The sequence below is a fragment of the Vulpes vulpes genome, chromosome 8 (assembly GCF_048418805.1).
Source record: "Vulpes vulpes isolate BD-2025 chromosome 8, VulVul3, whole genome shotgun sequence".
In the NCBI taxonomy this organism is placed as follows: domain Eukaryota; kingdom Metazoa; phylum Chordata; class Mammalia; order Carnivora; family Canidae; genus Vulpes; species Vulpes vulpes.
This window is the reverse complement of record NC_132787.1, coordinates 91302521-91323248: the sequence shown is the minus strand read 5'-3', so window position 1 is coordinate 91323248 and position 20728 is coordinate 91302521. Positions and strand designations below refer to the sequence as shown.

The 20728-nt window shown below is 43.9% G+C and overlaps 2 protein-coding genes across 3 annotated transcripts in view; both read right to left on the bottom strand.

Annotated features, from left to right (window-relative positions):
- The window catches only part of OTOF (otoferlin), a 215659-nt gene that overhangs the window by 122846 nt on the left and 72085 nt on the right, over positions 1-20728 (bottom strand). The window lies entirely within an intron of this gene.
- CIB4 (calcium and integrin binding family member 4) overlaps positions 1-20728 on the bottom strand; it is a 50883-nt gene that overhangs the window by 6336 nt on the left and 23819 nt on the right. Inside the window, exon 4 of the mRNA XM_025983956.2 lies at positions 6080-6221. Within this exon, the coding sequence (XP_025839741.1) occupies positions 6080-6221 (142 nt within the window). The remainder of the gene's footprint in view (positions 1-6079; positions 6222-20728) is intronic.

Below are 20728 nucleotides of genomic sequence, written 5' to 3'. Positions count from 1 at the left end.
TGGAGGAGCGAGTGTGCTGATGTCATAGGCTCCTTCAGGGGTAGAGCTCAGACTTTTTTTTGTCTCTGTTCCCCTGGACAGGATATGGATGTGGCAAGTACAACTCACCACCCTAGTCCTTAAGCAAGTGGCTCTCTGGCCAACTGTGTCTCAGCCCCAGCACCTGGAGGCTAAGGCCTGAGATGTCCACCTAGGCCCTCCCTGCACAGCTCTGCTATCACACATCATGGGTAATGGCCGGGTGCAGGTGCAGGGGTGAAGGATCAGTACTAGGACTAGAAGGAGTGGGCAGCCGCAGTGACATTGCATTGCTGGTAAGAAGCTCCGCAGCCTCTCCCAGAGACCCCGCAGTGTCCCCAGCCGTCCCGCTGGCCCAGATCCCATATGCAGAGACTGCAGCAAAGTGACATGGCTTTGGTCCCAGGCCATCTGAAAACAGAATAATTTGCCGGAGTAGAATGTAGTCCTGGACAGTTCTTCTCCTTTGGGGGTGCAAGGGCAGAGCAGCCTGGAAAAGGGGTGGGGGCTGGGAGCTCTGGGCTGCTGGCCAGCCCATGCAGCCTCAAGCAGCCTCAAACCTGCAGTCTTGGGCTGCTCTGAGAATAGGGGGAGGGCCTACTTCTTGCTGTCTCCCGACAACAGGAAGGTTAGAGAGAGCTTGGAGAATAGGGCTCAGCCTTCAGGTCCCCCTAGAACTCTGTTGCTATCATCATTGCAACCTCTATGTCATGTTACTCTGTGGAACTTACAAAGTACTTTTGCAGAAAACAGCTTATGCAGTTGAGTGAAGACAGGGATGCTTTCATTATCATTCCCGGGAGAACTGAGCCTGCCTCTCTTGCCTCTTCCAGCCCTTGGTACTGTGGCAGATTTTGGGGTGGTGTGGCAAGATCTCCTGCTGGGACTCTGGACCTGCCTAAACGTTGTTCACAACTGGTGGAAGCTGCACTGATGGGAACAGGAAGGCAGTACTGGGTTGTTGGTCTCTGGCAGGTGACAGTCCCTCCAGAGAGGGCAGGGGATGGATCCATTGGAAGCCAGGAATGTCCCACAAAACAGAAACTGGAGCCCAGCAGGTACATCCCTGGTGCTGGATTCTTGACTAATAGCCAAGATCCCTGCCTTCCTACTAACTGCAGTGCAGTTCCCATCCAGGGTGACCCCATGTTCAGCTTAAAATACTCAGCTTTCCAGTCTCCCTTGCAGCTATATGTGACCATGTGACATAGTTCTGGACAAAGCAATCCAAAGCTGCTGGGTAGGGCATCCCAGAAAGCTTGTTAAAGAGCCAACTTAATCTGTGCCTTCAAATGTGTATTTGATTCTTATCCCTTCTCCCATCCCTTTTTCTTCCTGCCTGGAGCAAAGATGAGGAGCCTATGGGCCCAGAAACCATCTTGTGATGATGAAGACAATAGTCTCATACTACAGATGGCAGACTGGGGGCTTGAAGGAGCCAGGCCCTCTGTTACTTACCCCTGCCTCTGGACAGCCTAATCCCAGGCCTTTTTTTTTTTTTTTTTTTTTAAACATGGTTACTCTTATGTATAACTGAATGCAAGCCTAACTGATATAGTAGCTCTGAAAATCTGCTGCACTTTGACTCACCCAGGGAGCTTTTAGAAAGCCCACCCACCAGGCATACCAACATCCTTACATCAGATCTTTGAAGCTGGGGCCCTAGTAGCCGTGGGTCGTAAGTCCCCAGATGATTGCAGTGTGCAGTCACGTTTGAGAACCAATGAGTTAGAGCAGCGTTTCCTAAACTTTAAGATGTGAAGGAAGCAGCTGAAGGTCTTGTTCAAATGTGGACTCTGATTCAGCGAGTGTACAGTGGGGCCGGAGATTCTGTGTTTGCAACAGGCTTCTTGCCGGTGTTGCTGTGCTTGGTGGAGGGGCCCTGTGTGGGGGACCAAGGCCTTATAGCATCGAGTTAAGCCTCTGGACTTCAGCTGAGAAGGATCACTGGGGCCATTACCACCTCTCCTTTTCCTTTTTTTCCCCCTCTTCTTCTGCCTTCACTGCTACCCTTACTGCCTCGATTTACTGAGCAGCTACCACGTGCCAAGCACTGGGCTCAGAGATTCACGTGTCTCATCTCTAATCCTGCTGACAGCTCTGTAAGGCAACAAATCTTCTGAGCCCAAAGAGAATTCAGATTTGTCTGGGTATATCTGATGAAGCCTTGGAGTTTATGAGTCCCCAGGCATGTATTTGCACAGCTGATTTGCATGAAGACTTTGCGCTTTTTGTTTTTGTACTTGAGCTCAAGGAGGAAGGAAACCCATCAAGAGGGCCTGGAGAGAGGGGCTGAAGGAGGACACTGGGACAGCGTGGGGGGCAGGTGGTGTCTGGTCCACGATCTGACCTGAGGCACTGAGCCTGACCTCTTGGGAGTGAGGGCATTCCCCCACCCCCTTCTAAGCTGAACACTATTTAGCTCCTGTGCCTCGAAGCCTGAAGAGAACCTGCTGTTCTTGTAGCTCCCTGAAGGTTTGGGTGTTTTTGTTTGTTTAGCTCTGGAAACCATGGAAAGACAGCTGAGGCAGACATCTTTGGGAACATCTGCTCAGCTTACACTTTACCATCGCTGAGAAGCGTCCCCACCCCTAGCAGTAGGCCCCAGGAGCTGTGTTTGTTTATGTGACTCTGCATCTTTTTGGCTGCGCTTGATTGGACAAGGCTGTTTACTCAAGCTCGGGAGTAGCAAGATCATTGGTTTGGCTGAGCCATCAGCATCTCCTGAGAAAATGGGGGATCAGGGTATTCATCTTTGGCCCAGTAGTCACAGAAGCATAACAGTCTGCAGAAAGAAAATGCAGAGGAAGAAGCAGAGATGAGAGACCTGGCAGCCATAGAGAGAAAAGAAGACAGTAGCTGCCTCACCTCCTGACCACTTGCCAGCTGTGTCCTCGGGAGGCTGCTTCAGTTCCAGCATGGGTTCCATGCTGCTAGTGATAGACAGACTCCAAGCCCTCCTCCCCCCATGACCTGCCTCTTGGTGTTTATAGGTATGTAATTCCCATGTCCCTTTAGTATGGAACAGAACTGTGACTTACATCTAACCAACATAATCTGGCAACAGTGAAGGGATGTTACTTCTGTGATTATACTGTATGAGACTATCTTACCAGCATATGGGCTCAAGAGACTCTCTCTCTAGCTGTCTTTGAAGAAGCAAGTGGCCATATCAGGGGAGACCCATGCAGCAAGGAGCACATGACAGCCTCTGGACACTGAAAGCAACCTCCAGCAGATAGTCAGCAGGAAACCAGGGCTCTAAGCTCCAGAGACACAAGGAAATGCACTTGCCAACAACAAGAGTGGGCTTGTAAGTGGATTCCTCCCCAGTCCAATGCAGCCCAGACAGAGCCTTGATTGTAGCCCCATGAAATCCTAGAAGAGGACACAAATAAGCCATGCCAGACTCCTAGCCCATGGAAACCATGAGATTGTAAAAGTGTCATCTAAATCCACTAGGTTTGTGGTGATTTATCATGAAGCAATGGAAAATGAATATACTGCAGTTCTTCATCTGTTGCCTTTTACACAGGTAAATCCCTGTTGCTTGCAACATGGAGACTCTTGGCTAAGAAGAGAACACTAAGCCCGGGCCAGCACTCTGCATTGGGAAGAGCTGCCCATCCAGGAGAGTACTGACAGGAGGCAGAAATGGCTAGAGACAGCATGGCAAGTGCTCTGCAGCACAAGTCCTGATAGAGAGGGTGGCAGCTGGTGGGCTGTAACCCTTGGGGATCCCCAGAAGTACCTGGGGTAAGGAAGGAGGAATACTAACAAACAGCTGGGGACCACTAAACCAACTAAATTTGGGTATGTAATTTCATTTGTACTTAACCCTACTAAAGTTCACTGTAAATGTGTGTCTTGCATCAAACTTAGGACATGTGGGGCCATTACTTCTTCAAATATCCTTTCTTCCCCATTAATTCTCTCCTTCTGAGACTCCAACTGAACATGCATTAGACTTTTTTCTTGTCTTTTGTGTCCCTGGAAGACATGGTTTGCTCTTTTTTTCTTAATGTATTTCCTTCTGTTCTTCAGATTAAATTATTTCTATTGAACTATCTTCAGGTTTCTGACTCTTTCCTCTGTCATCTCAATTCTCTTGTTAAGCCCATCCAGTGAATTTTTATTTTAGATATTTTATTTTCCACTTGATTCTTTCTTATAGGCTCTATTTCTTGGCTGAGAACTTCTACTATTTCTTTCATTATGAATTTCTTTCACATTACTGGCCAAGGTTTTGTAGCTGTTTTAAGATACTTATCAGCTAATTCCAACATTTGAGTCATGTCAGAATCAGGCTCCATTCTTAAGACCATAAAAATTTTTATTTTTTAAATTGTATATTGAATAATTTTGGATTGTACCTTGGGAATTTCTGGTTTTCTAAAGTTTTTGTGTATTGAATAATTTTAGATTGTATCTTAGACATTATAAATCGTTTATTGTAAAAACTCTGGATTCTGTTATATTCCTCCAAAGAGTGCTTTTTTTTTTTTAATTCTATCAGGCAATTGATTCGACTTAAACTGCAAACCTTGTCACAGAGAAACCTTATTAAAATGCAGCGGCTGCTCAAATCTCGGTTGTTATCCTTACCTGAGCTGCCATGAGTCTGCCCTTGTATATATGGTTTAGAGGTCAGAAAGACATCTGGGCATAGTTCATACACAGATGTTGGGCTCCCTTGTCTGGCTTTCTTTCATGGACTCTCCCTTGCTTTTACTTTTCAGGAGGAAATTGCCCCAAACTCTCTGATTCTTCAAGTCAGAAAGAGTTCAAGTTTTCTACCAGTCTTGTTTGATGCCCCTCACCGAAGTCCAACTTTGGGCTAAATAAGTTTTTTTAAGGGGAAGAGGACCATCCAGTACCATTTCCTTCTTCCAAGTGTCAATTCTCTGCTTCTGGTAGCTTTCTAGTGCCATCAGATAGTTGATTTATATATATGTATAATATATACACTATATATATATATGTATATGTATATGTGTGTGTGTGTATATATATATTTGAGTTTATAGTTGCTATCTGTGGAAGTGACTGTATGATAGGAACTATTGCATGATATTTAGTATGGTACTCAGCTATTCTCAGCAGGAGAATCTGTGATTTCATTTGCATTTACTGGATACTAAGACTGAAAACATAGGGCTTACAAAAATATCATTAAGTCTTGTTTACAGATGAAAAACTGAGCCCTCACAGGTCCATCAGGCTTAAAACTCCCCCACTCCATTTTATCCAGGTCCACTTGGGTGAAGCAAAAATAAGATGGTGTCCACTGTGTGGAGACAGGGAGGACCTGGCAGGAAAGGAAAGCACATGATATGCTAAACTATGCCAGCCTGAATGTAGAAGTCCTTTGGGGCCTAGGAATTGTCACAATGAGCTTAAAGGCTTATACATAGTATGTTTGAAGACTCCTCAAGATCTCTTTGTTTCTTTCCTTTTAATTTCTTTTGAGGATTCCAGGCATCTTGCTGTGCTAAGGGGGACGTGAGTCTACTGAAAAGCAGAACTTTAGCAGTGTCTTATGGGTACCCCGGATAAAACTAGAGACCAAAAGATATCATGGGACCTCAGAGATGATCTCTCTCAAACATCTCATTTTAAACATGATGAAACTGAGGCCCAGAAAGATGAAATGATTTGCCCAAGTTTCTCAGCCATTTAGTGGTTGAGCTAGTTGTGGCATTCAAATTTCTGAATTTCTGAAAAACAAGCATAGTTCCTTCATATCCATATGTAGCCCTCACTCTCTCTCTCCTTATCACTCCCTCTGGCCTGCCTACACTACCACAAAACACAACACCAATGACTCCATTTGCCTCTGATGGCATGGAGGGAAGGGCATCTATCCATTGAAGTAGTAGTCACCACCATTTTTTTAAAAATCTATAGAACTCAAGAAACAGGATAATACCCATAAACACCCAAGTGAATCCCAACGCACATCATCCCACCAATGAATTGATGTTAACGGATTCCAGGTTGGTATTTACTCTATGGCACTTCCCCCTACCCGCCCCCCGCCCCCCCCCACTCAGTCACCCACCATAGATGCGAAAGGCATACTCGATCTTCAGGCTGGGGCAGGCCTGCTCACTGAACACAGATGCCATGCCCAGCACATCCTCAAAGGAGAACACATTGTTGTGGGAGAACACTTTGCAGATTCGGTCTCGAAAAGGGTTGACCTGCGGGAGAGGAGGAGGGGAGGGAGGAGGCCTATGGATGTCAGGTTCATGCCTCCCTGGCCTTCACATATCTACCAGCAGCACAGCAAATTCCTCTTTGCACCCTCCTCTGCTTTCTGTATGTCTAATTCATTCCCATCTACTAGGACTCCTTTCCTCTAGTTGCTTAGGGGTCCAGCCCTGCCTGTTCTAAACTCTTCCTTGCTTGCTATCAGGCTTTATCAGATCCCAACTTTGTTGTAGTATTCCAGGATGACCCTGATCCCTTCCCTCAACCAACCCATATTCTTTGACTTTAGATGCACCTCAGCTAAGAAAGCTATTTAATGCTGTGAGTTCACGTAGTAGATCTGAATGGCCAATCTGCCCAATTTTTAATTAGTTAAATCACCTCTGGATGATTTTTCTAGTCCCCCTTTCACTGATTCTCACTGACAAGGTACATTTTCAAGGTTCCAGGCTTCATGCAAAAGGACTAGTTTCTCTGCTTCAAGCAGAGGATCTATTAACTCCCTCAAGGGTATTTGAGCCCCAGCCATAACCCCCTACCCCCACCCCCTGCCTCTAGGGGCCTGTATCCTTGTCTAACACTCCTTAGGGTTTTCCTAAGCAATAGTCAATGCTTAGTCCTCTGGTTTTGATCTCTCCATTTATGGCACATTTCTTTTGAACTAAGCTATATATTAAAATATACAGTTTAGTTTTTAGTACTCTTATGTATTTCAGGTGGGAGAGAGAAAATCCTATCACCTAGGATGGCCATGTACTTCTCAAGCTTTAGTGAGCAAGTAAGGTCCCTAAGGTCCTTGTTAAGAACATGAACTGTGAGCTCCCACCCTGAGACATCCTTTTTAGAAGGGCTGGGGTGTAGCCCAGCATTAAGGATGAATTGTGTCTTCCCCCAAATTTGTATGTTGAAGTCTTAACCCCTAGTGCCCCAGAATGTCACCTCATTTGGAAACAGGGTCTTAAAGATATAATTAAAGATGAGGGCATAGGAAGTAGGATGGGCCCCTAAACCAATATGACTTGTGTCCTTATGAAAAGAGGAAACTTGGACACACAGACACACACTTGAGGAGAACACCATGTGCAGATGAAGGCAGAGATTGGGGTGAGGCATCAAAAGCCAAGGAATGCTGGAGATCGCCAGCATGCTACCAGAAATAAGGAGAGAGGCATGGAACGGATTCTTCCTCACAATCCTCTGAAGAAACCAATCCTGCTGACACCTTGATCTCAGCTTTCTAGACTCTAGAACTGTAAGACAATACATTTCTGTCAGTTAAGCCACATAATTGTGGTACTTTGTCACAGCAGCCTTAGCAAACTAATACGCCTGGGAATCTACGTTGTAAATAAGGTCCTGAGGTGACAGAGTTAGTCTGACATATATATACATATATATGTCCCAGAAGTGGCCAGGATTCTGGAGAATCTGAGCTGCCTTGCTAGAACTTCCTGCAATGTCTGCTTCCTCCCTTTCACCTCAACACCCCCACCCCCTGAGAAGCTTATGGTGATGACCTCAATGAATGAAAATAAGGGCTATCTACTCTGATGTGTTCCAGGTCACGTGTACCTAGCTAAGTGGCTTCACAAATTACATTGCCAAATTTTAACTCAATTAACTCTCCCAAATGGTGGTTTAACAAGATTCCTGTAAAGAAACAACGATTGCAGATAATGCTTATGATGGAAGAGCAGGTGATCGACCGGAAAATGCCAGGGCAAAACCTTTGCTACTTAAAAATACAATTTCTTCTCTATTTATTCATAGAAATGGTGAGAATCTAGTCAGACATAACTGAAGTCCTGGCTTCAATGCTCATTTCCTGTGGTCAGACAGAGGCAAGCCAGACCAGCAAGCAGTGAGCCTATATCCAACCAGGGAATGAGATACCAATCTTCCCTTCCCTGGGGGCCCACCTTCACACCTGGCTTTGCTGGGAGTGATGGGGGAGATGGGATGGTTGCCAGGAAGCCAATCCACTCTCTCTCAGGCCCCTGTCATGTGACTCTGTTATCTATACCCACACGCACACACAGCCCTCGTGTTATAAAGATCGGGAAGCAGGCAGTTGGAGCGGTAGCCAGTGGTAGCAAGAATAGTGCATAGAACACAATGTAGTGACCACAGAAAGTGTTGGAAGAGGTGGGGAAAATATGTGGGGAAGATGTAGAGAAATAAGCATGAGAACAAATTTCACACTGTGGAAAGTTTGCTAAATAGTTGAAGAAAAGTGCAGATTATTCTAACATGGCTTTCCTAGATTCTGTTTCGATAATAAAATACATGAAGAACCACATTTCTGTGAGCAACTAATGGAAAGAGGCGATATTGACTGAACAGTACATTACTTCTTTAATGAAAACACCAGTTATGGGAGAAACTGCCTGGGAATAATCACTGATGAAGTGGCTGCTCCATGATGAAAAGGATTCTGGGTAAGGGTGCAGGGATGGCCATACATCTGAAACCCGTTGCCCACAAAACTTCCTGTAGGTTACTACAGTGAAAAGGTTAAGTCCAGAAGTACACAAAGTGCGACAGGATGCATTGGTGGTTAGTTTTAAAAAAAAAAAAAAGAGTTTAAAGCATAGCAAAACATATACAATGATTTGTAACCAGAAGGGAAGTGACTTTGAAAACCTTTGAACCACAGAGAGATTTGCTTGTTATCTCTTGGCAGAGTACTTAAAATAGCCATCAAACTTTAAGAGGAATTATATGTGTTTCTTGTACAAAAAGACAAACGTTCCAAATTTGCTGAGCATTTTATGATGACAAGTGACTGTTGGCAGATATCCACTGAAAAATGAACTCGAATTCTTCTGACTCTTCGAGGTAGAGGTGACTCATTTTAGCAAGGAGTGGGAAAAGCACTTGCTTTTCCAAAGAACTCCTGCTTTGGAGAGAATATTTTGAACATCAGATTTTTGTTGTTGAAAACATGTGGAGTCACCTAAAATAATGCTTCTATCTGCATACTTGAAAATATTAGAAACAGATTTTAAAAATCTGTTTGAAAGTCATCCAAATGGAGAGTGTCAGTGGATTTTGAGTCCATTTGTTAAAAATATAAAATGCAATGTTTTTCCAATTAGCTTGTAAGAGCCACTGACTGACATAAGGAAAGATAGACATCTACGAGCTTCATTTCGATAAAAAGCCTTTAATTGGTGGATGGGATTAAAAATGAGTGACATAATTTAATACACGCAGCCAACGATACATTTCTTCTCTTTGTACCAGCTATGACAGCCACTAAAAATAAACTTAACTAGAACTAGACCCCTGAATGGCTCAATCTCAAAGTGTTAAAGCAAGATTTTAAAAAATAATGAAGCACATCTAACAACACTGCTTTTCCTTACACTATTGTCATTAATTATAAGCAAACAATACAATTGTGAGAGGAAGAAATTTTTTCTATAAATGAAAGAGGAATCTATTTTTAAGGTGTTTGTGATGTTTATTTAGTTTATGTAATATTTAGCTTTAAAGTGTTTTATTTTGCATCTTTATATCATAACATACTGAAATTGCCAGTAAAGGTACAGAGTTTAAATATATGCATATTATGGGTGCAGGCTTCCCATTTTTTTTTCATTGGAGAAGCGTGATCAAAGATGGCTGGTGATCTGTGATCTAGATTAATCAGGGATGTGGAAATAGGCCCCGGAGTGGGGGGTGTGACTTGCCCAAAGTCACTCAGCCTAGAACCCAGGTCTCCTGAGTCTGCCTGGCACTATTTCCACTATGGTCCCTTGTGGCAAATAAACATAAAAGAAAAGGTGGTGATGGAAGCAGAATGTGACCATTAAAGTGTAGAAAACTTTGGAACTGGAACCTCTTAAAATTCTTACTTTAATTTTTAAAAAATTGTTAAAAAAATATTTGTTGTGGGGGTTGCCTGGGTGGCTCAGTCAGTTAAGCATCTGCCTTTGGCTCAGGTCTTGATCCTAGGGCCCTGGGATTGAGTCCCGAATTGGACTCCCTGCTCAGCCAAGAGCCTTCTCCCTCTGCTGCTCCCACTGCTTGTGCTTGCTCTCGTGCTTGCTCTCTCTCTCTTGCTCACTCTCTCCATCATTCTCTGTGTGTCAAATAAATAAAATCTCAAAAAAAAAAAAAAAAAAAAAAAAGGAAAGAAACCCACAATTTTTTGGACACAAAGTCCCAAAACGGAGACTAGCTTGAAGTCAAAGGCGTGGCCCCTGCCTCTGAGAGCTCCAGGACTAGCCTTCTAGCAGGTAGTGGTCGTCCTGACTGGGAGCAGCCCTGGAGAGCACAATGTGAGCAAATACTGTGAGGAAGAAGCCAAGAGGAAAAAGTGAAGGCAGCAGGAAGGCAGCAGGCTTGGGATTGGCAGACAGGCCAGAGTGAGGAGCCGGGGAGACCAGTCCTAAGGTGGCAGGGAGGGACACGCAGGGCCCAGCATCACCAGAGATGTTTCTGGGCCCTGGGGGCCAAGGGGTGGCTGGTGTCTTCCTCTGTGAGGCCTAGCAGGCACCTGCCAGGAGGGTGTCTTTGGCCTGTCTCTGTTCTGGCAATGGCGCTTCCCCCTCTCCCAGATTTGCTGCTTCATCTTTTCCTGGAGGGAGATCCCAGGGCACAGATTTCCCCTGCGGCAAGGCGTCCTTAGCACACATGCATCTCCGTGCAAAGGGATGCTGCTGGGGCTGCAAGGATAGTTTCGAAGGACCCAGGAGAGGCTGCCTCCGTGCCTCCCCCTGCTCTCCATCCTGAGTTAAGTGCAGGCTTAGCCAGTGTCCTTGAGTCCAGCCCAGCCACAGGCAGACAGAACAGCTGGGAAGGGGCAGGAGAGGGAGCAAGGCTCATGAGTGATCACAGTTCCAGCTTATTGTGTTCCAGATTTGTGTTGCTATTACTTCAATAATCTGAAATCCGAACCAATAAATTTTGGGCCCTATCCAGAGAATTATAGTCTGCATTAAATTTCACACTCATTTAGAAGCCTTCAATCCTCCAGAGGAGGAAGAAGATGACAATTGACGAAGCAATGCTTCCATTTCAAGAATAACATGCACCCCAGTGTGAAGGCGTTTTGAACGAGGGATATAAACATGTCAGTATAGAAATTTATACAGGTAACTCGGTGCAATCTCCATCTATGCATAACAACACTAAAGAAGATGAAAATAAAACCCAAATGCTGGGGATTTTTTTTGGAAACAGAAACTACAGTTTGTTGACAATAAAAAGATTGCAGTCCCTGCCAAAAAACTAACATTTTTTTAAAAGATCTTCTCAAAGTTATTGAACAAGAGATTTGATTTGAAGATGAAAGTCAGAGGGAAAATATTTGGACTTAGCTTAAAAATATCTCCTCACCATTTCTCCAACTAGTGCATAGTCAAAAGAAGCTTTTTACAGTAGCTGGAAAAAAAATCACACAAAAATACGCTAGTGATTCAACAGTGACGTCACCGATGAAATTTGATTTTTAAGATCTTGTTTTTTAAAACAAGATCAAACAGCATTATTTCACTTAAAACTTCTCATTGCTAATCAAACTCTCTTTATTTTTAGTGTTTGTTGTTTTGAATATTGCTTTGTATTGTTCATTTTGTCTGTTACCAACTCTTGCCAAAAGTATGCAATTAATGTTTATATTTTTAAATTTTTAAATAGATGTAAGGCACCTGTAAAGGAAAGGAGTAGATAGAGGTGTCTTCTGGGAGGGGTACATAAGAGGTCAGTCCCTTCTGGGTCTTGAGTGGAGGCATAAGGTTACTAACACAGACTCTCATTGAGCAAAGTGCTGGCTGAAAGACTTCTCTCATAGTTGTGCAAGATGGGGTGAGCAGACCCCATATGTTGGGAGAAGGATATAACAAATCATTTGTGTTTTAGTGCCTTTAAAAACTTCCCTGGGTTATACCATATTTATGAGTTGGAAGGCTCAATTTAATTAAGATGTTGATTCTTCCCAAATTGATCTGCAGAGTTAATACAATTCTAGTTGAAGTCTTTCAGCTGATCTTTTTGTAGAAATTAACAAGCTGATTCTAAACTTTATATGGAAATTAGAAATACAAAGGGCCAAGAATAGCCAAAACAATTTTTTTAAGCCAAAACAATTTTAAAGAAGATGAATAAGGCAGAAGCACTTACACTACTAGATATCAAGATCTTGCTATAGCTTTAGTAATTGATACAGTAGTATCAGAAGTACTGGTACAAGGAGAGATAGACCAACTACCATAAGAAAAATTTGGGAAACAGACCCACATGTTTATGGCTGCTTGATTTATAACAAAGATCACATTGCAATGGAGTAGGAGAAAGGAAGGTCGTTTCAATAAGTGTTGTTGAATTGATTCCTACCTCACACCATACACAAAAATCAATTCCAGATTGATCATAGATTTAATGTGGAAAACCAATAGTAAAACTTGTAGACAAAAACATACGAGAACATCTTCATGACCTTGAAGCAAAAATTCTTTAACAATAAAAGCATTGTTCATGAGGGAGAAAAATCCATAAATTGGAGTATGTTAAAATTAAGAATTTATGTTGTCCACAAGACATCATTAAGAAAGTGAAAAGGCAAGCCATGGCAATCAATATGTACTTCAACAGGTGAATGGATAAATAAACTCTGGTATACCCATATACTGGAATACTTCTCAGCAATAAATAGGAACAAAATATTGATTCACGCAACAATGTGGATAATTCTTAGATGTGTCTTGCTAAGTGAAAAAAAAGTCAGACCCAAAAGGCTACATATGAGCCCATTTGTAAGATATTCTGGAAAATGCAAAACTTTAGGGATGGAAAACAGATAGGTGGTTGCCAGTGATTAGGGGAGGGGAAGGAATTGACAAAGAAGACTCACAGGAAATTTTTGGGGTGACTGAACTGTTTTGTGTGATGATACTGTGGTGGCAGATCCACACCTCTGTGCATTTGTTTAAACCCAGAGAACAATACCCTATAGTAGGTTAGTTAACAAGATGCAAATATGAAATTTAAAAAGTTTTAAAGATCCAGGATGCTAGTGAACCTAGGATGAAATGGAGGCCATGACAAATAAAAGTAACTGTATTTCAAACGTATGACAAAACCTTACTGGAAGGAATTAGGAAAGAAGAGCTGACCAAATAACTTTGGGAAATGGTGGTTTGACTGGGTACATAGTCTAAAGACAAAAAGAACCATAAACCAACACTGTGCACTAGCTAGCAAGTTTGTTTCTCACAGGGGTGTATGTGGGTTAGTGATTCTGAAACTACATGGATACTGAGTTTGAATGAATAGATACATAAACAACAGCTAATAGGAACAAGTTTCCCATTGTCAAAGAAGAAGTTACAGAAAAACAAGAGGAGAAGTCTAGATGGTGGTGCTAGGCTAGTCAGAGACATCACTATAAACTCATGGGTATCTGTGTATAATATATAAATAAATAAATAAATATCCTAGTGTGTAGTAGATATGAGTTAATTTACATACATATATTTTATAGCTCTATCTACTAAGTAACTTTATAGTGGAGAAATCCAGAAAAACCACCTTAGTTAAGTGATCAAGGTTAACATCACCAGTAATAGGTCAGGTTGATATCACATATTCCCTGATATGACGTGATGAGAAGGGCACTTCACTTCTGCAGTATTCATTGCACTAATCTATAACTCCAGTTAAATCAATAGAACACATCTGACAGATCCAGATTGAGGGAGGTTCTACAAAATACCTGGCCAGTGCTTTGCAAAAAAATGAGAGACAAAAGTGAGAAACTGTCACAGACTGGGGGAGACTAAGGCAATGTGAGAGTCTAGAGTGGCTACTGGAACAGATAAAGGATATAAATGAGAAAACTGGTAAAATCCAAATGAAATTTGTTATTTAGTTCGTAGGGTCCCACCAATTTTAATTTATTGTTAGTTTTAACAAGTGTACTGTGGTTATGTAATAAAGATATGAAGCACTTGCCTTGATAAATCCTAAAAGCAAACCTTGAAACGACTGGACTCATATCAATGAACAAAACTGCATCCAAGAACAAAACTCAGTAACATTTAAATGAATACAACAAAATTAAGCAACTAATGATATACATTTTACAATATTCAGCAGCCAACGAAAAGTTAGCAGTCCTGCAAAAAAGGAAAATAAGACCCATAACCTGTAGAAAAAACAACAAATAAAAACAGATCCAGAAATGACACCAAAAAATAAGCAGACACAAAGGTGAAGATGATAAATATGTTACATATGTTCTAGAAGGTAGAGGAAAGCATGATGAGGAAAACTATATTCCTATCAATTCAAGAAACTCAACAAAACCCAGGTAGAAGAAACTTGAAGAAAACCACACCATGGCACAGCATAATCAGATCACTAAACACCAGTGATAAAGGGGAAAATATTTTTGTTGGGGTGAAACACATACGTATAGAAGAACAAAGATACAAATGAAACTAAGCAAGCCAAAAGATACAGACCAGTATCTTTAACTCTGAGAGAAAGACAAAAAGGCTCTCATCCTATTATTCTATACCCAGCAAAAATATCCTTCAAACTCAAAGGCAGAAGACTTATTTTCCCCAGACAAACAAAAGCTGAGCGAATTCATCCACAGACCAGAGCTACACAAAGATTAAAGGAAGTCCTTCAGGAAGAGGGAAAATACCAGAAGGAAACGCAGATCTACACAAAGGAATGAAGAACACCAGAAATGATAAATATGTGAATAAATATGAAAGAAATTTTTCTCATTTTTCAAAGAGACAAATCTATACATATACATATATGGAAATATATCCATATATATAGCTAGAAATTTCACTATCCTTCTTTTGATAGTTGGTGGAACAATAGACGTAAGAAATTGTTAAGGAAATAAAAGACTATCAACCAACTTAACCTACTCGACATTTTGTAGAGCACTCAGCCTTACACAGTAGTATACATATTTTTCTCAAGTGCACTTGGCACATTTACCAAGATAGAACATATTTTAGGTTATAAAGGAAGTCTCCATAAATTTTAAAAGATTTAAATCAAACAAAATATATTCTCTGACTACAACAAAATTAAATTAGGAAACAGTAACAGAAAGGTATCCGGAAGACACTTAAAGTCAAAAAAGTCACAAGGGAAATGAGAAAATAATTTGATCTAAATGAAAATGAAGAAGCAATATATCAAAATTTCTGGTATTTAGTGCAGGCACTGTCTACAAGGAAATTAAGAGCATTAAGTCTTGTATTAGAAAAGGCTTAAATGTTTACTTAAATGGAAAAAATAAGGCCCTTTATCCAGAGGTTATCACTTTATCCAGAGGTTGATCACTGGAAGAAAGGAATGTCAGGAATTTCAGGTCTATCTGGTGGAGCCCATTCTAACCCGGTGGGCCTGGGCTATTTGCCCCTAGGAAGTGGCCTCTGAGGACATGAAGGAGCTTGTCACCAAGGGGCAGTGGTTGGAAGCACAGGTGGATGGAACTTCTGGGCTGAGCAGAGAATGGATAAGTCTTCACAGAAGACTTCTTCCTTTGACCCATTGCCCAGGAGGAATTCCTAGTTCTGGGTCTGAACCCCTGCACCCTTCAGCACTAGAGTAACTCTGCCAGAAGGTGGCAGTATTGAGTTAAAGTTGTATAGTCAGACCTCAAACCCAGCTTGTGTGAGTACCTACTGTGTGCAACCTATGGTTTGAACTGTGACTATCTCACAGGCAGGTGACTGGATAGATATCACCACTCCATTTGACAAAGAGGAAACTAAAGCCCAGAGAAGGAGCAGACTAACTCCTAATTCAATGCCTTGTCTGTACTGTTACTCTTGACTCCATTGGGTATTTTTTTCCTAAGAATTTCTTACTGCACCCACAAAGCAGGCAGGGTTTGAGGCATTAGCCTGAGTCCCATGCCCCTGACACTTGGCAGTTCCTCAGAGAACAAACTAGCCAAGCCAAAGGATATGGCTCTCAGCCAGGGATGCAAGTAGCAAATGCATAAGGTGAGTTACTATACACCAGGGACTGAAAAGTTCCTGGGACCCCCTCCCCAAATGATGGAGATGCCACCTCTGTCCTCTATGGGATTGAACTAGGCACTTAAATCATTATCTTCAGGAATAGGAGGGGTCTGAATCAAGCACAAGCAAAGTAAAATGACAAGGGCTTGGAGGGATAGTGTTGCTATGAGGTAGAGAGCCCAGAAAGAGAAACCAGCCAGGAGACAGACAGGGCAGACAGACAGCCAAGGCCAGATCAGGCAGGGAGCAAGATGTGGTGGGACTCTGGCAGATGCTCTGGGGAGGGAACCAGGAAACAAGGCCAGGCAGCAAGATTCCCCCTTCCTTTGCCACATGGCCTCCAGCCCCTTCCCCCCTTCCAGACTGTCCAGGTTTTGGCTGGATAGATAAAAATGTTATGTGCAGGAGAGCAATAGTGAGACTTAACGTGGACCCTCAAACCTCTCGAAGGCCCAGATTGGTCTGTATGATCTTCGCCAGGTGGAGAGAGAAGCCTGACATTTCCATTTAAGGGGAGTTGGGGACAGGGAGTGTGAGGGATGAAAAATTCACTTAGGTGAATGCACTCCTCAGTTGGCCAGGCCAGTTGTTTATAAAAAAGGGACAGTCTCTGTGTTTTAGATGTTCAACCTTCCTGAAGTCTAAAAACAGAGAGGCCCGTGTGGGAGCTGTCTCCTAGTGACAGATGGGTTGGCAGGGACAGGCTGAGGATGTGTCCTGCCGGCAGCTGGAGGCAGATCGCTAATGGAACAAATAGGGGAGAAAGGCAGTAAAAATGTTAAATATTATTAAACATCCACGGGACCACGTGGCTTGAACCTGGCTCAGACCCACTAGCCCAGTCTCTCCCCAGATTTCAGGCCCACAGGTACCTGCTACTGCCCTGAGGAAACATCCAGAAGAGCTACCGGTTAGCACAGAGGAACTCAGGGAACTGCATTGTTTTGGGGGGCAGCCTAGGGGCCTGGCAATTGTGCTGTGGGAGGCTCAAGGTAAAGAATGGAAAGAGCAGAGGCTCTGGAGTCAGACTGCCTCTAAAAGCCAGTAAAATAATTTTGTTTGACATCTACAAGATTTTGGTATCTGCAGCTTTTGAAGTTAATACAGTCTCAAGTGCAACTCGCTGAAGCAGAAAAGAAAAAAAATAAGAAGAAACGGGAAAAAAAAGGAACCCAAAAGACCAGCCTTCCCTCACTGGTTTACTAACACCTATTACAGGAGAGATGAACTTGGCCGTTTTATAGATTAGTGTTATTCACATTTGTACATCCCATTTTTAACAGCTCAAGATCAACTCTGGAATGCCCAACAACACATCAAACCATATTCACGTTCCTGGGTAACAAGACTGACAACAAAAACAAGCTGTGGGACCTTGGGCAGACCATGGGGTCCCTCCATCTTCCAACTGTAAAATGGGCAGAATCATAATTTTTCTCATGGGCTTTTGCATGATTGAACAAGATCATATTTGCCAAACACCTGTTACTCGTAGGCCCATATAAATACCAACTTCACAGTCCCCTGCATCAGCATCAGCATCCCCCCCAGGCCCTGGGAGAGGGCCTATACATTTTGAGCTCCCAAGCAAAGATGTCACCTGGGCATCTGTTTGCTAGGAGCTCACCCTGCCTGATAATGGGGGAGTAGAAATGTTAGTTCTGGCTCCAGGGGCTGCCCAGGGCCCAACATTTTCTCAGGGTCACTACTGACTGCTGCCAGAGGCATCACCTCTGTGTGAAATCTCCAGGGGACTCAAGGGGGAGCAGTCTGGGGAGAAGAGGGGTGTGAAGGGGGCTGACTCATTGAGGGCCAACTGATACATAACTTCATTTGGTGGCTGAGGCTAGAGCCTCACAAAGATATTAACACACCCACTGGCTATGTGTCTGAAGCCCACAATGACCTTTCACCAAAATTCACATTTGTTACCCCCACCATAGGCTTTCTGAGTCAGCTCCCGTAGGGGTAGGACCCAAAAATCTGCATCTCTAACAAGCTGCCCAGGGGGCTTTTATGCAGCCAATCCTTAGACTCCACTGAGTGAGCAGGTTAAAGTCACAGTGCTAATCAATGGCAGAGACATGACATCAGATGCTGTGCCCTCCCCCACTGCATCTCCCCCAGGACACAGCATGGCACCCAAACAAGGGCATGGGTGGGGAGGGGGTTGTATGGAGAAGCGGTGAGCAGCACAGGCAGCCTCCAGCCTCATCCCAGGGCAAACGCCTAACTGGCAAACATTTGCTTTGCACAGATACCTCACAGAGCTTCCTTTCCTTCCCTCTGCTCCCCGTCCATCCCACAGGCTGTGGTCAGGCCCCGCAGACACAGGCAGGTGACATCACCCCCAACCCACGGCCGCCCTCTCTTGTCTGAACTCACTGCACACGGTCGGTCAATTCCACCTGTGACAAACTGTCTCTCCTGCAAACATGTCCTTCAACTGCTTTCCCTCTCACTTTCCTCTTCCAATTTCTGCCAGATTTATTTCGGAAATGTTTCCATTTACTGCCTTAGACCTTCTGATGAAAACCACTTCTGCTGGAGTACCAAATAAAGCACTGGTGTTGAACGAATGCTCCCTAGGTCAATCCTGTAGCTTTGCTGTGTTGTTGAATTATGAAGATAACAAGGGGGGGAATGCTATTGATACTGAAGCAGGTGGCATCTGGGGCAGTGGGTCCTGCGAGTGGGAAGATGCCTGTACTCAGGGAGGTCTGGATGGAGAAAGGAGGAGGAGGAAGTGGACGCCCCAAGAAGTCTTCATGGCTGTGGACTATAAAGGGGACAAATGGAAGAGAGAGGAAAGGCAGTGAATGCGAATGACCCAAGATGGGACCCTTCCCGGGACTAACCCACCCCTTCTGCAGTGCCGACCAAAATCCATACAGTGGTTGGCAGCAGTGGTGTTTTAATGGAAATCAGTGAAGAGGGCAGCCCTGGTGGCTCAGCGGTTTAGCGCCGCCTTCGGCCCAGGGCCTGATCCTGGAGACCAGGGATCGAGTTCCTCATCGGGCTTCCTGCATGGAGCCTGCTTCTCCCTCTGCCTGTGTCTCTGTCTCTGTCTCTGTCTCTGTCTCTCTCTCTGTCTCTCTCTCATTCATGAATAAATAAGTAAAATCTTTAAAAAAAAAGAAATTAGTGAAAAGGTCAAGGCTTTTCTGGGTAAATAGGAAGCGAAGCAGATGTGCAGGAGATGGAGGTAGAAGGGACATAGGGAGACATCAGAGCCCTTCCTCCTTGTCCCTTGCAAGCCCTCCCCCTCCAAAAAAAAAAAAAGAAAAAAAAAAGAACAGAAGAATGGAGGCAGAGGCCCTGTCCTCTTATGGGGTATCAGAGTGGAGGGAAGGTGGCTTGCAGCCCAGTCAGCGGGGTTTTCCCAGGGACAGAAAGCCCCCCCAGGTACTTATGGCTCCCCTGCTGCAACAGGATGGATTTCTCTACTTTGATGCTGTTGCACCAGAGCGAGTGAGTGAGGGGCAGTGTCAGCTTGTGGCGTCGGGCTGGGAAACTAGCAACAGTTTGAGTTTTTCTGTGGAAAATGCAAAGTTCCAAAGAGCCAATATAAAAATCTCTTAAAATGTGGTCTGTACCTGTCCTTGAAGGGCAGTTTGTGCAAAGCAGGAAAGCCTGATGAATGTGATGGGGTCACCCAGGGCAGCCCAGGCACGGGACAGTTTGGGGAGCTGTCTGCCCAGAGCCGAGCTCCCCTGCTTGTCACAGCAAGGCCGGCTGCGCTTCGCCCCTCAGCCCTCCTGGCTCCGGCCTGCTGTTTATAAGTAGCCTTCCTGTCTGTAAGCAGGAGGGGCTCTCGGAGTGTTGGGGCTGCTTTGCAGCTGTTGGGGGCCACCCACCCCAGGGTACCCTGGGAACATGTTCCTCTGTGAACTCTGTAGGATGTATATCTTTGCTCAAGACAACAATTTCTCTTCTATCAACACATCTAAGCAACAGCAGTTGCTGTATTTTGCCCCTCACTTTGCATCAACTGATATAAACTGAAAGGGGTTTGCAACCCTCCCCCCACGCCTGCCGCCCAGCCCAGGGGCGCTTACTCTCCCTCTGTGATGCTCAGTGATTCTTTAAACATCACAAAGTCCAAAACATCACAAAGTCCAAAAGCATCTCGAAGGTCCCGTATCCTTTCAGTTCCTGATATGTTGGATTATTGGTCTTTCAAAGCTCCCAACTTCTTTTCCTGCCTGCACTTTCCCCTTTATCATGGGAATATCGTCCCCACCACCGCAGGCTGCCCTTGACTGCCTAGGACCTGACAAGCAGCAGGTCAGCATTACCTATGCACTCATTAAGTGCCTACTACGGACCCAGACTTCAGGCACCTCGACTCACCCACATTTTCCTCAGACTCAAGAGGGAACTGGTGCTCAGTAACTATTTCCTGCATATCACGTGCTGTGTCATTCTCACTCACATGTGTGACCCCATCTATTCTTTACAATCTGGGGATGTCAAAAAAAAATCTGGGG